The sequence below is a fragment of the Gymnoscopelus microlampas genome (assembly GCF_963454915.1).
Source record: "Gymnoscopelus microlampas genome assembly, chromosome: 1".
In the NCBI taxonomy this organism is placed as follows: domain Eukaryota; kingdom Metazoa; phylum Chordata; class Actinopteri; order Myctophiformes; family Myctophidae; genus Gymnoscopelus; species Gymnoscopelus microlampas.
In genome coordinates, this window is record NC_139962.1 from 39409001 (window position 1) to 39424943 (window position 15943).

General features: G+C 43.7%; 1 protein-coding gene across 3 annotated transcripts in view; it reads right to left on the reverse strand.

Annotated features, from left to right (window-relative positions):
- cemip (cell migration inducing hyaluronidase 1) overlaps positions 1-15943 on the reverse strand; it is a 127261-nt gene that overhangs the window by 49155 nt on the left and 62163 nt on the right. For all 3 annotated transcript variants that reach the window (XM_084063821.1, XM_084063823.1, XM_084063822.1), the window contains 7 exons: positions 15180-15318; positions 12214-12450; positions 10197-10376; positions 7231-7301; positions 6530-6625; positions 5218-5339; positions 920-1067 (listed from right to left, as the gene is read on the reverse strand). In XM_084063821.1, the coding sequence (XP_083919947.1) occupies positions 920-1067; positions 5218-5339; positions 6530-6625; positions 7231-7301; positions 10197-10376; positions 12214-12450; positions 15180-15318 (993 nt within the window). The remainder of the gene's footprint in view (positions 1-919; positions 1068-5217; positions 5340-6529; positions 6626-7230; positions 7302-10196; positions 10377-12213; positions 12451-15179; positions 15319-15943) is intronic.

The window sequence follows — 15943 nt, forward strand, 5'->3', positions numbered from 1 at the left end:
AAAACCCAAGTATAAATCAGGCTTAAGAGTGTGTTGAAGAGCAAAGAAAAGGCAATATACTGTGTGAGTCTTCGTCGCTGTCAGATGGAAACCTTGTATGTCCAAAACCATTCCTTTTTTATTATTATTAAAAAATATATATAAATAGTGAAAATAGCAGATCTACAAGCTCACAACGCGTCGCATCGCTTGCATATCGGCTATTTTCACTACTTTTGTGCGACACTCTTGTATGATGAAGTAGAGAATTACCGTACTGTAATTTACCAAAAAAAACATAAAAAGTTAAAATATGTTGATACAAGGTTTCTGCGCGACAGCAACATCTTGACAGGCTAACACACCTTCACCCGCAGCCTCTCTCTCTCTCTCTCTCTGTTTCCATCTATCCATCCCTCTCACCACACAAACACAAGCGGACAAGCCCGGGCAGAGTGAGACGCCAAGTTTCCAGGGAACAGTGGAACTCCCTGTCGGCATGTGCTGTATCTCTGCCTGATTGGGGCTTTGCACGTGAACTCTGAGCTGGCAGCGTGGCTGGCAGTGTTTTCCTGCGTTGAGATGTCGGCTCATGTGCATTCCAGACCATAGCGGGACACACACACACACACACACACACACACACACACACACACACGCAAACATAGCACAACACCATCTCTGGACTGTAGTCTCAATCCCGATGGCACGCATGTATCACAGGCAAAGAAACACATGAATAGATGTGTACACACACGCACACGCGCACACACACACACACACACACACACACACACACACACACACACACACACACACACACACACACACACACACACGCACACACACACACGCACAGACACACACATGCACAGACACAAACATACAAACAGTTGCATGTTATGTGTACACAGGTATACATAGTGGCTCATGAGCATACCCAGTTTCCCACAGAGGAAGCGAACCCTGTAGTTGCGACAGAGGCCGTGAGCCTGGTCCTTGTTGAGGCAGACAAAGCCGTAGTCCTTATCATTCTTGTGGAGCACATCTCCTGTCTGGTTGGCTGGCACACCATCGTGGGTCTCAGCCTGGAGGACATAGAGAGAAAGAGAGAGAGAGTGAGATTGGCAGGGAGAGAATCATACACAAGCACGCACGCACGAACAAGAGCGCGCGCACACACACACACACACACACACACACACACACACACACACACACAAAAGGACAGAGAATGTGAGACAGAAACAGAAAGAGAATAGAGGTGCCAAAAACAAGACAGGATATGGTCACAGAGGAGGTATTGAAGAGGAGCAGAAGATGTAATATTTTTTTGGAGAGAGCCGCACTGCAGCACATCAGTCATGAAAAGGCAAGCTGGGACCTAGCAGTTTTTATGGTAATGGAATGAGCGGTGCAGGCAGCGGGGACAGAGCCGGCTTCCATAGCTTATCTCCATGGAAGGCTAACAGCTGCTGCTTTATGCCTTCAATGGTGCCAGGCTTAGATTCACATTCACTGGCTGCCGTCTGTGTGCAGTCCCAGCCGCACAATAACGGCCGGCCTGCCAGGCCAGCGCGGCTGACCAGTTGCAGCGGAGGTCTGACTGGTTGGCTCGAGTTACAGCCATAAAAATGGAAATAGAGCAAGCATCCCCACGCTGGCTTCTCATTTGGCACATCAGGACTGCACAGTTAATGTCTCCATCTGTGTGCGTGTGTGTGTGTGTGTGTGTGTGTGTGTGTGTGTGTGTGTGCGTGTGTGTGTGTGTGTGAGAGAGAGAGAATGCATGTACATGCACAGGGGGACCCCATGGTGAGCATGTACTGTATGTTCAAGGGTTGGGTATGTAACGCGCAGTCACGCACGCTAGGTGAGTAACATGATGACACTGTGTGCGTTTGTGCGTGTATGTATCAGCTATGCCCGGGGAAGCCATAGCTGAGTGGGTTGAGAAGCCGCCTGGGGAAACAGAAGATCCCTGGTTTGTACCCTGGCCACGGTCTATGTGTCAAAGTGTCCCTCAGCAACACTTAACCCCACACTGCTCCCTGATCGCTGCACTAAAAGCGCTCACTGCTTCTAATAATTAGGATGGATCAATGCAGAGGACAAATTTCACATACTGTATGTGCAAACATACAGTGACAAAAATACCCCAAAGGAGTGGGGGAAAAAATATTATAATTATTCTTCTATTATTAATCTTTCATCCAGTGTTCAGAAGATGCCTGGTATGGATGCTGTTCAGAAATGGTCCATGTTAGTTGTTGTAAAATATATACATAGTGAAAATGTATATTACTAGAGGTTCGGCCCTCACATCTAGAAGCCTACAATATCGGCTATATATAGTATTATTAAAATTATTGTGGGCATGCACATGGCTACATATTTAATGACAAACGCGATGCAACAACAGAGGATGCACAACAGATGAGCGCAGAGTGCGCGCACTCAAAATATTTGTAGACTTTTAGTTATGTGTGGGCAAGGCGTGTGTTCCTAAGAGTCGATGTCTGCCTGGTGACAGTTACAACACACACACAAACACACACACAATCACACGGGGCAGCTTCACACAAGAGATTTTTTTGTAAAAAGCTGTGAGGCAGGTCGGATGCCCAGCAAATGCTTCGTGGGGGTCCGCGAAGCATTCACTGGTGCGGGGGTCCCGACGCTCTGCTTCGTTGTGCTACCCTGGGATGTGTGCTCTGTCCCACAGCCATGAGAAGTTGATTTTTAAGCTGTTGGAGCTAAGCTATGTGTGCTAATAACAACACAACCTGGATTCGAACATTGCACGTCTGAATGTGCGTTCTAGTAGTATGAAGATGATATCCAAAGCGCCCTCCCGCTCATAAAACGCAGTGTGTGTGGACCAAAAATTAAAGTCCTTTAAAAGTTTGCAGCATGTGGCAGTGGCCATGGTGGGCAGTCGCCAGCCGTAACTCGACGCATGCGCAGCTTGATATCAACGGTGTTATACTCCCGACCTGTGGGAGGCAGCAAACTGCGTTATACTCCCGGCCTGTGGGAGGCAGCAAAGTGCCGTAAGGCATCCAGTGTGACGGAAAGTACATGAAGAAGAAGGATAGAAGAATTCGCTACAGAGGCAAAATATGGGCCAAAGAAGGAATACAAATATATAGTGAACAATTAAAAGTACACTATCCAAAGGCTACAGGCATGAGGGATTTTTTTGCGAAATGAGTAGGAATTTGGACATGTGGTCTGCTAGAACATAACGTAGCAGAGACAAAGAATCACACAAAGAATAAGACGGAAACAATAACCAACTCCGCCCCTTTGCAAATATCCCGGAAGTCCTGCCACTAGGCGTTTGTATCAATAGAGATGGTCTGAACTACCAACATTTATCATGGGTAATCATGTGTACGCACTACCTACTGCACCTTTACATTTTACATGAGAAAAGCTGATGAATACAGTTTACCTTTGTACACTTAGAGATGAAACGTTTCTGTTCAAATATTGAGAACACTATTCTTTCCCAGGCCTATGTTACTGTATCACTTGGTGATTTTCTACATATGTCTAAGGAGCCCTAGGCCATAATACAACCTAATAGTAACACAGGGGAGGTTGCAATGCTCTGCGGCTGTATTGTGCTGCTTGCTGTGTTACTTTGGAAAGTACTGCCTTGACATATTTCACAAAAAACTTTCTGAATTACTTCAGATAGCCTATCAGCACTGCTGGTTGGAAACTCCAGTTCAAAAGAATGCTATAATTGCTTAGTTATCAGCCAAAAACCCAGCTTAGTAGCTGCCTTTTCTATTATCAACATTTACTCTGGCTGACTCTCTTTTCATCATCAAAAGCGTTGAGGACATTCAACATCCCCTCTTCTCTGAATGTGAACCTCTGCCATAAGGAGAAAGACTCTGTGTGCCAAAGTGTAAATCAAACCACTAGCTATCGTTTGTTCCAGTCCCCATCAAGCTGCTGAACTGTAATGCTAAATCGTAGTGTAATAGAGCAATGTGCAAAAAATAAGCACTTGCCACTTTTGCATTTAACTTTTTACAGTTAAATTTTTAAGCAGTCGTGTCGTCAATGTTAAATGTATAATCAACTGTCTCTTTTTACAGTATGTTTAACCACATGAACCCTAGCGTTCTTATTAATAGGTGAATAAGCTAACGAAGCACACACTGCATCGCGTTGCGAAACAATGTGATTGTGATTGTGACATACGGTACAACAAAGTATATAGGGTTTAACTGGTTAAGATGTTTTTTGTGAAACAACTGTCTAGCATCATGCCAAATGCTTCGCGCGTTTTTGTAATGTTTTACACGGTTTATACACATTTTGACATACAGATTTACATACATTTTCCATGATTTTAAGCAATTCTTCATAACCAAACATTACCTGAAAAGTGCATGTACGGAAGTAAGTAAGTAATTGGACTGCAATTGGACTGGATTTAAGTGTGATATACAGTAAGCGCAGGGTCTCAGATATGATCCCAATATGCTTTTGCGATCATTATCTCCAAAACATAGCGTTGCTTCACACCTCCACACTGCAGATGTGCATATGAGCATTATCTTTCCTAACCGACTGTGTCTTGCTCCTTCCTTGCATGACTGAAGCTGAACAGTCATTGCAATTGGCACATTTGTTCAGAGACTTATAAATAATTCCACACTGCAGACATTGTCACCTGGGTAGGTAAGCTAACACAATCTATTTTCCTACTGACACGTCAATGTTGTTGATGATTAATGGGTCTTCATATCGACACAACATATTGAGAATATTTTTTATATCTGTCCGATGCCATAACGCATACGATACGATAACGTAAAGTTCCTGTCAACTACTTTGGAGACTAGGGGTTTGATTGAATCCTTGATTTCGTCTTAATGACATTCAAATATTTACGAATTACGATTTCCATGACTTTTCCAACACTTTCGGGATTTTATGATTTTCCACAACCTTTCCAGGCCAGGAAAAGACAGTTTTCTAATACCAGGACTTTTCCAGGATTTTTATGACCGTATAAACCCCGTTTTTATGTGAAGCAAGACAAATTTCCCCTTGGAAACAGTAAAGTTTAACTTTAACCTTAAGCTTATTCTCACAGAATGCACATAAGCCAGTGTGTGTGTGTGTGTGTGTGTGTGTGTGTGTGTGTGTGTGTGTGTGTGTGTGTGTGTGTGTGTGTGTGTGTGTGCGTGTGTGTGCGTGCGTGCGTTTCACCTGAATGTCCATTGGGTTGCTACAGAGGCGGTCAGGGTAGGCCTTGTGAAGATCTGACAGCTTCTCCCAGTCTCCAGAGCCCCTCTCGTCATCCCTGTCGAACCACTCAGTCCACTCTGCCTCTGTAGGGCACAAACGTACACAAATACACAAATAGATAATAATACTAATAATGGAAAGGTTTGGAATGTGCTTGTACGAGTGCATGCACATACTGTACACACATTCTCAGGTTATTATCTCCCTGTCCAGTGGCAACAATAGCTGATGGTTAGGGTCTATGGTTCGCTGCCACAATGGGGAATATCCAATTGACTGTGAAGCTGAATTCTAATCTAACCTGTGAGGGTCCATGTGTGTGTGTGTGTGTGTGTGTGTGTGTGTGTGTGTGTGTGTGTGTGTGTGTGTGTGTGTGTGTGTGTGTGTGTGTGTGTGTGTGTGTGTGTGTGTGTGTGTGCGTGCGTGCGTGCGTGCGTGCGTGCGTGCGTGCGTGCGTGCGTGCGTGCGTGCGTGCGTGCGTGCGTGCGTGCGTGCGTGCGTGCGTGCGTGCGTGCGTGCGTAAACATGTCTGCTAATCATTTCATCAAAGAGTTAATATTAGCGTAGTGACTCTGACGAGCTTTGTATTCTAATCAAGTTCTCACGGCAGCAGTGTGGAAGTCAATCGATAGAAGCAGCCTGCTGATCTCAATGTCATTAGCATTTTCAGTGTCATTAGAGACTTATTGATGAGTAGATGATGCCCTAATGATGATACCAAGGCTAATCAATAAAAGAGCTCAATTCAAATGATAGACTAGGTGTAGACAATGACCTAGGTGTGTGTGTGTGTGTGTGTGTGTGTGTGTGTGTGTGTGTGTGTGTGTGTGTGTGTGTGTGTGTGTGTGTGTGTGTGTGTGTGTGTGTGTGTGTGTGTGTGTGTGTGTGTGTGTGTGTGTATCTGTGTGTGCGTGCGTGCGTGCGTGTGTGCGTGTGCGTGCGTGCGTGCGTGTGCCCGCCCCAACCTTAACCCTACCCCTACAATTACCCTTATCCTAACCACATCCCTACCACTACTACAACAAATGGGTTACGGTTTGCCTATAATGGCATGCCCAATATATAGACACCCGGTTAACCTTATCCTAACCAAAAGATCTGTAGTCTAAGCTTTAATGTCAGAATTGTGCACTGAGTCGACACGGTCCGCATTCCTTCTGCTTGAACATAGTATGCACAAGGTTGACTCTCTTCATCAGCATGTGGATGCCAAACGTACTGTACCTTCCCAAGCATCCAAATCTGATGAGTATGGATGAGAATGTTACTGTACCTTGTACCCACTGGCTGCTGGTGGTGACGTTGAAATGTTCCCCATATCCCCACTGAAACACACGAGAGCTCCAGGCCTCAGACGAAGCCTTGGTCCCTGCACAAACACAACCATGCACGTGCGCGTGTGCACACGCACGCGCGCGCACACAGACACACACACACACACACACACACACACACACACACACACACACACACACACACACACACACACACACAAAGTGTCAGTCATCAAGGTAAAAAGCATTTAGCAGAGACCTTGTCAGTGGGATTGCGTTGCTAGGGAACAGTCTGGGTCGAAGTGTATTTCCTGTCAGCTACTGATATTCATAAACACTGTGACAGGAAATAAACTTGGACCCATTTTTAATGTTTATGTTGTCAAGTATGAAAAGGTCTATAACTCAAAATTATTACTTATTGTAAGCCATGCAACTACAGTATGAAATCCCTGCAACTGCAAAATGTGTTGAGAGTATGAGAGAAGCACACAAAAAGTGTTTTCCTCCTATGAGTAAATCATGTGGAAATGATGTATGAATTATTCAGCGAGACAGGCAGAAAGATAAGAGCGATCAATCAAACTGTATTTATGTACAGTAGCACCTTTCATACATTATGATGCAATATAATACATTTCGCATTTAAGTGAAGCTGCATAGATGAAAGTAGGTAATAAGGTTAGAGGTGGGTTCCTACCTTGGTATACAGCACGATCCTCCACTGCAGAGGATGTGTCACCTTTCACCACTATGAAACTCCACGAATGTCTGCGGAGTGCACACAGATGGACAAAGACAGAGAGAGAGAGAAAGAGAGAGAGAGATACAGGGGAGGGAGAGGGGGGACAAGAGGCGATGGAAAGCGAGGGATGAGGGTGATAGAGAGGGGTGAGAAGAGACAGGAAGACGGGGGTGGAGGAGAGAAAGGTCGAGCGAGAGAGAGAGAGAGAGAGAGAGAGAGAGAGAGAGAGAGAGAGAGAGAGAGAGAGAGAGAGAGAGAGAGAGAGTGAGTGGGAAGCGAGTGGTAAGCGAGGGGAAATAGATGGACAGCAAGAGAGGGGGAGTGGAAAGAGAAAGAATGGTCCATTAAAACCCCAGTACACACAAAAACACACACACACACACACACACACACACACACACACACACACACACACACACACACACACACACACACACACACACAGTCGGTGGCACCTCAGCCTGCTAACGATGGTGATGCACAGACTATAAGAGGCTGACAGAACCACCCAGGGAGAGTCAAGGTAATTTAATTGGCTCTCCCAGCATGCATCACTCCTGTTAAGACTCACTGGCCATCAACGGGGCAGGGGAGGCAGTGGACAGTGGCAGTGGCAGTGTGTGTGTGTGTGTGTGTGTGTGTGTGTGTGTGTGTGTGTGTGTGTGTGTGTGTGTGTGTGTGTGTGTGTGTGTGTGTGTGTGTGTGTGTGTGTGACCCAGTCAGAGGCAGATATGTGGCATTGTTGCTGTAGGTGATGCAAAGCCAGCGAGATGCACAGCAACGTTCCCACTCAATGCAGAATACAGAACACGCGGCCAAGCGAGAAAATGTCGCGTCAGGCATTTCGAATCATATCCCCATACTGTACCTTCTCCGTCCATCTTTAAATCATGAAACAGAATCTGAGGTCTCTCTGTCTTTAGCCTCTCCTGCCGCCAAACACACACAAACACCTCTCTTCAGCTAGTATTACCACCAGGGCCTTGTTAAGCATATGGAAATTACATACGCGAGAATTGATTACAGAGTCTTCGCCGTTTCATAAATTATAGCTTATTAAAATGCTCCCTTGGAACACCGCAAATAACACAGCATCTCCCTCCCAGCAAGGCCACCATTGGCTTGTTTGGCAGTGATGTCGGCAGACAGGGCGACAAGAGTTATTAGTGAGATGGCCCTCTCTGCCACCACCCCAGCCTCTGCAAGGATCAAAGTTAGATTTGTGAATGGCTGTATAAACTCTTTCTCCACCAAACGCAGGGAGTTTTCTCTCCATCCCTGTCGTGACTTTTCAGATGTGATTTGTCTCTTCTCTCTGTCAGTCTGTTTACTCTCTCTCTCTCTCTCTCTCTCTCTCTCTCTCTCTCTCTCTCTCTCTCTCTCTCTCTCTCTCTCTCTCTCTCTCTCTCTCTCTCTCTCTCTCTCTCTCTCTCTCTCTCTCTCTCTCTCTCTCTCTCTCTCTCTCTCTCTCTCTCTCTCTCTCTCTCTCTCTCTCATCCCTGTTTTTCTTCTTGTGGTTGACAGAGTGTTTCCTGCGGCCTGCTCGGAGGCATTAGGTTTCATAACACTAGCTGGCCCACAGGCTTACCACGAGACCTACCACTGCCAAGCATCACTACCTTCTTCTCTTCACACCACAACAAGGCATCTTTCAGACAGTGAATGGTATACTGTGTACAGACAGACTCGCGCACACGGCGTGCGCGCATCCATGCACTTATGGGTTATTATGTTAACCCGCATCATCCAGCATGTATTGCATACTTCTGTTGGTTGAATATGACCCAGCGTAGTTGAGTCTTGTCTGGGGAATGTAAGAAAATTATTTTGCGAGCAAGCTCTCTGTTCTGAACCCACTCGTGTCAAGAACTTTGAGACGTCTCTCGGGGTCTGTTATCATGGTATGATTCAGTTTCTATTTCCCATGCATTCCTCACATACTAATACAGAGTGAGAGTGACAGGCCTGGCTTCTCTCTCTCCCTCCCCACTCTCTCTTTCTCTTCCACTCGGGTGATGTTGGCAAAACGGGTATGCATGTCTGTCTGTGTGTGTGTGTGTGTGTGTGTGTGTGTGTGTGTGTGTGTGTGTGTGTGTGTGTGTGTGTGTGTGTGTGTGTGTGTGTGTGTGTGTGTGTGTGTGTGTGTGTGTGTGTGTGCGTGCGCGCGTGCGTGCGTGCAAGCGTGCAAGCGCGCATGTGTGTAAGAGAGAGAGAGGAGAGAACAGTTGAGAGGGATGAAAAACGAAACAAACAGAGAGTGGGAGAGGGAGATTAAGAGAGAGGGAAAGACGAATGAAATAAAAGTGAGTGGCAGTGGGAGACAGAGAGAGAGACGGTGTCGGGTGTCTGTCACCAGCCTATAAATCAAAGTGTGATGTTATTGCCGTGCTACATAGTTATGCAAGATCAGCTAGCGTAGTGTGGCATAGCCCTGAGTGGCGGCTCCAACGTTACCGGCAGAGAGACGACAGATCAACTGCTATCATCAGAAACAGTGTTGCGTTCTGCTCGGCACGCTCCGCTGGCAGCCAAGCGGAGGATTAAACTACAGTTGCCCTTGTACCGGCTCACTCCAAGAATCAGAAATCACTCATGGGTTCCAGCTTAAGGATATACGGTTGCGGTTTATGGTACGCAGGGCTGTGGCTCACACGTGCTTGTTCAAATGTTAAATTGAGAGTTTATTGAAAATCGCTTGCTGTGAATTACCCAAAAAGGTCTTCTAAGATTAAGGAAATTACTGAAATCTATCCACAAAAAAAAAGCATGCTAGCAATGGCACGGGGAAAAAGGAAACGACCTGCATAGTAAAACATGTACTCAAGTCAACGGGGGTTACAGTGCAGCGCACAGAGAAGCCGGGGGATTAGCTTCAAAGGTGAGCATATTACTGCAGCGCAGTGTGGCGGTGCTCTCCCTACCGAAAGCCCAGCCGGGTGATGTGCTGGCTACCCAGCTTGGAGAGGCTCTTCTTGGCTGTGTCCTCCAGATTGTTGGAGCCCTCATCATTGACTACCATGGCCAGGATCATTCCTTGTTCCACAGCGTCCACATACTTGGCCAGACGGAGACTCTCATCCTTGCTGCGATATGTGTCAAACCTAGTGGAGGGGACGGGGAGAGGGGGAGAGAAGAATGAGGAGGAGGAGGTCACTGCAGATAATGCGTCAAATTTAAATAACACTCAGTTGTTTAATGGCTACATGCATCTAGTGCTAAGTGGTCACCTGCTGCATATTCAGAAACAATGTATGCTGTGCCGCACCAATGTACATTCAGAAGGTAAGACTAGACATATCGTTGCTGTCCGGCAGGAACCAGTTAACTCCATTTTGACGCTTTTGCATTTCTTTTCCATAAATCAGGGCCATTGAACACCCTTTACGTCTGTGTGTTGGTAAAACAAATATGGAACCAATGAAAAGCATTAAAAGCGCTTCTGACAAAACCAGCTAACTCCATTCGATCCTCAAACTTTCTGCTAAACCAGCTAACTCCGGTGTGGAGTTAGCTGGTTTTGCTGACTCCAGGCTCCACCCCCTTTTGACCTCCAACCTCATTGTGAGCTTGGAGGTCCATTCAGCTGTTCTTATCAATGATGAACAAAACCTCTTAACTCCACTTTTTTCATTTCCTGAAAAATGAACATTTTGGAGTTAGCTGGTTTCTGCCAGACAGTAGAGATATACTGTATATAGAATAGACTAGACTCACTAGACAATCATTTCTTTACATAGACACGTACATGTCTGTGCATTGAGTACAGTATGTCTGCGTAGCATGCATACTGAATTAAACACATCTTAAATTAGGCTGAAACAATGTTGCACTGATGCGGAAACGGGTGTAATTTCGGATCATTAAAACCGCCTCAAAGATCTAATTCAAGAAATTAATGAAGTTCAGAATCTGAGCACCCACGGGCAAGAAGCACGGAGATCAAACTTGCATGCACAAAAGGCACAAACACCAACACACAAGCCACACACGCTGGTGTGCGCGCACACACACACACACACACACACCCCCACACACACACACACGCACACACACACACGAGAATTGGAAGCGATGTTTGGAAGTGATGTTTATCCGCTTCTAATTATTTCTTAATTGTTCCCTAATCTCTTTACAGTTCACTCAGCCTGAATATTAAATGCATCTTAATAACACCCATATTAAATGTTTTCTCATGGCTGTCAGAGTTCCATCAGACAAGTGTTGATCGATAGGGCAGGGAAAAGGCATTAAATTAAAAGAAACTGGATACAATCCAGTGCTCAAATCCTCCTCCTTCCTCAATTTCCCAATCATCTATTTACAATACCAGTGTGGGTGTACATTCATCTGACCTCCATTTGGCATGAAAGGAAGACAAGATAATTAATCCTAAAGATATATTAAGGGGGATATGAGTTTCTAAAATGCAATATCCCCTTCCAAAACAACGCCACAATCCATTAGGAGTATATTTATCTCTTCCATTTGAACTCAGCGGTTAAAAGCAGCCTTGTTCTATATGACTTAACCTCTTGGCAGCTGCTCAGCCTCTCTATACATGATGTCTACTGTAGCAATACACATCTTAACAATACAGAGACAGTGGAGCACTTACCCCATCAGACGTAGCCTACTGATGGGGTGCCTTAGGGCTGCAAACATCAATTGTCTTCTTAGCGATTATTTTATTTTATAAGCACGTTTTTGTTTAGTTCTTTAATAAAAGCTAAATGTATATCAGCAAATCATTATCCAAAAAATCTACTTGATTGATACAATCGACTAAATCGATTAGAATGATTATGATGAACCACTTAAACCCTATTTTATACCTATTTTGTACAATGGTGTCGTGCGAAAATTATTCAAATTGATTATTATTTATAGCTGATTAAATCGATTAGTTCAATTAACTGTTTCACCTCTGAACTTCCTTACCTGTCGTTGTGAAGCACCTCTCCCGTCTTAGGATCAATGACGTGGATGATGATACCTCGGTTGCCCCAGCCCCTCTGGAACACGTAGCTGTTTTCGTTGCTCTCTCCGGGTTGAAGGGTCCTGTTGAGGAAGGTCCATGACAGCTTCTTCTGGCCGTGGATTTCCAGTGTGCCTCCCGTCCCCACGCCAATGTATTTCCGGCCGAAGTAGCTGTGCTCCATGTCACTGTCATCAGACCTGGGCACAATGATTAGCAAATCAATGGCTAAACATATAAGTCAGTGTCTAACTTAGTGGACATAGAGACACATTAAAGAACGATAAGTGTTTTGTTAAAGCTCTATATTCTGATAGTAAGCATTGCTTGTTTGTATCTCCAACTCTTTAATAAACAGAAAATAAGCCTACATTTTCAGGTGGGTTGTCAAGTTATTTGTATTTATTTAATTTAATTATTATTATTTTACCTTTTGTGTCAAGACAAGAGACAATACCAGTGTATAACAGACAATACCAAAAACATAAAACCACCAAAACAAACAAAACATTACAATAATAATAAAACATTATAAAAATGAAACCAATAACAACACATTGCTAGGTTTTACAGAATCAGTTGCATTTCTAACACTTTCTAGGGTCTTGTCCTCACATCAGTCCATCTGAGAATATGTTGGGGGTTCATATTTTATCATAAATGTCCAACTTTCCCTTAATTTTGTAATGCAAGTAATATAGAGGTATATAACTAGATATTTCTGCCTTCCACTGGGCCAGTATTGGGGGGGAGGGGCCTTCCAATTTACAGTAATAAATTGTTTGGTGCACAATTTTCTTTGGTAACTGTCGCCACATTTGAAATTACAGAATAGACAGAGACGAGGGGAGGGTATCAGCCTAAGGTCAAGACATGATGACATGTCTTGACCTTGGGGGGTTGCCAAGTTCATCCAGTCAAGACAGAGCTTCCCCACTCTTCATAAGTTCCCCAAAAAAAAGATTTTTTAATTTCACCTGTTTATGTATAAGTATAATTTATACCAATCTCGAGAACTGTCCAACTTGTTTATTACATGCACTAAAGTGAAGAGGGGAGGGCTTGAAAAGAGATCTAAAAAGTTCCACCAGAAGCTATGTTTAAGTAGCTATTAATAATTGTGAAGTAGACAAGTGAAACGATAACATATGTTAGCTGCTTGTAGCCAAACTATAATGACTCTCTCTCTCTCTCACACACAAACACACAGAGAGAGAGAGAGAGAGAGAGAGAGAGAGAGAGAGAGAGAGAGAGAGAGAGAGAGAGAGAAAATGACTCCTCTGAGGGTAAACCAAAAATGCTGAGCTCACACAGCACAGTTTGACAGACGATATGATTACATTTAATCTCTGGAGAGAGATCACTGCTGTGTTGCTTTTTGTCCAAAGACCTATATGTAAGCAGAAATAAGAACCAAATCTAAGGGATCTTTCAAAGTGTATGGGATGGGAACACTAAAGGAAAAAATGGGAGAGTCGTGCCTTTTATGAGTCCAGCGGAGGGTCATAAACATTTGAATCAATCCAATTTAAAATAGTTTTTTTATAGGTTTTTGGAATTCAACAACTATATTGAGTTTGTTCCAACTAGCACACAGAACAATAACACACATGGCATTGCACAGTGAAGAGTCTGTACAAAACTGTATCAACTGTATGATGATATAAGAGAGGTATTTGTTAGTAAGATGTCTTCTATTTGTGGAAATTTCCTTGAGTTAGATGATTATGAAAAAAATTGAGATATGTTTTGTTAAAGGAGCTTTTGTTGTGGCAGACTGTATCTGTCAAGCTTGGGAGAGAAGACAGAACACTCTGTATAATTCTGAGATGTAATTGAATGTATTACGTGAATATATTGTAAAACATGTTACAATCGTACAATGGTGTCTTATAAACCCATGAGGGTTGGGCACTTTGTGTAAAAAAATATCTATCTATCTATCTATCTATCTATCTATCTATCTATCTATCTACAGTATCTATCTATCTATCTATCTATGCTTTTACTACAGTCTTTTGCTGCTGAATAAAATCTCTTGACCACTTTAACCCCAGCATCCCTATTTTTGGGAGAACATTTGCCAAAAATAAACGCGTTGCATTGCAACGCGTTGTAGATCGGAAAAAGAGAGCACCAAGTAAAGTGCAAATTAGGATCGTTTTACTAAGTATAGAGGACATTATTGGGAGTAAAAGGAAGACAACTATGAACTAAGAGGAATCAAATGAGTGTTTGAGGACTTTCTGCTGCCTCACAACAGCCACAAACTGTGTAGGATTCCATGGATTTCGGTATTTCCTGGATGTGGGAGCCAGTAGCACAGCCACAGTAGCTGCAGGAATTCACATTACCCTCTCCCTGCTCATAATCATCACATTTGGAGCAGGTCAGGCACCTACCCTTCATCACACCCTGCTTGTCCTTCATTACTTTAGAACTACTTACAATGTATGTCGTCGATGTCTATTTTATTTTATTAGTGGATGGAAACGTGCATAAATTCGCATTTTGTTTTTCAGACTTTCAGAACATTCGCTTCATATTTTCAAAACGTTTTATGGAAACTCAGTTAGTGGAAATAAATTGACTGGGAAAAAGTATTCAATACTTATTTTCTAAACTGTATTTACCGACATAGTGGCCTGGAGAAGTCACAACTTTGAAACTTTGACCAGTTTGGTCCAAATTAATACAATTAAACATATATTTTGTGGGAATTTCTCAATCGAGATGGCCAACAATTCTTGACAGGTCTTGGCTGTAAAGTGCAGTGGGAGACCCCTGGCTGGATCTATGCTAATAGCTTGGCAGTACAAGACCAGATGTCATTTCACACTCATAAAATGCATGTTATCACTGTTTTTTCACTAACACCAAATGACATTTAGTCACATGCCAATTCCTCATACAGGAGTCAGGACCGTACCTTCCAAATAAAGAGATGGTGAGGTTGCCTCTATATGGGCAGTCTGGGCTTCCAATGTGCAGTTCACCCTTGTTCCCAATCAGAATGTGTTTGGTACGCAGTAAGATGGGCCTGTTGGTGTCAGCAACCACCAGCTTTCCTACAGAACAGAGAGAGAGAGAGAGAGAGAGAGAGAGAGAGAGAGAGAGAGAGAGAGAGAGAGAGAGAGAGAGAGAGAGAGAGACAGTATGATGCTGGGCTGGAGCTATCCACACACATACCATACGTACATACACACATACTCAAACTCCTGCACATAGGCATAAAACATCTCCATTACAATGTCTGCAATCCCATCATTCCAGCTCAACGGGTTGAGGTGGTCGAACACACAGCGGTCAAACATTTAAAAAATGTGAGACGATACCGACTGGCAAGCGCTTGAGGTGTCTGAAAGCCCTAGGCCCAAGACTTAGAAAGAGCTTTTTACCAGTGGCTGTCAAGAGCCCTGAACAAGTACACGTTCAAAATAAAAGAACACAAAAAATAAGCTAAATAAAACTAAAAATACATTAATATGTAAATAACCATGCTTGTTTTGCTCATACTGTTACGTGCACTAAGCATATAACTTGCCTCACTGCATATTCTATTATCTTCCCCCACCAAATTCTGCACATTCCCCATAGCAAATTCTCTATTTCCGCTTTACAGAGGGTTGGAGTGTGTGTATTAACCGTCATTTTATATATTTTCAGTATTTTCTCTATAATGATCTTGCATAT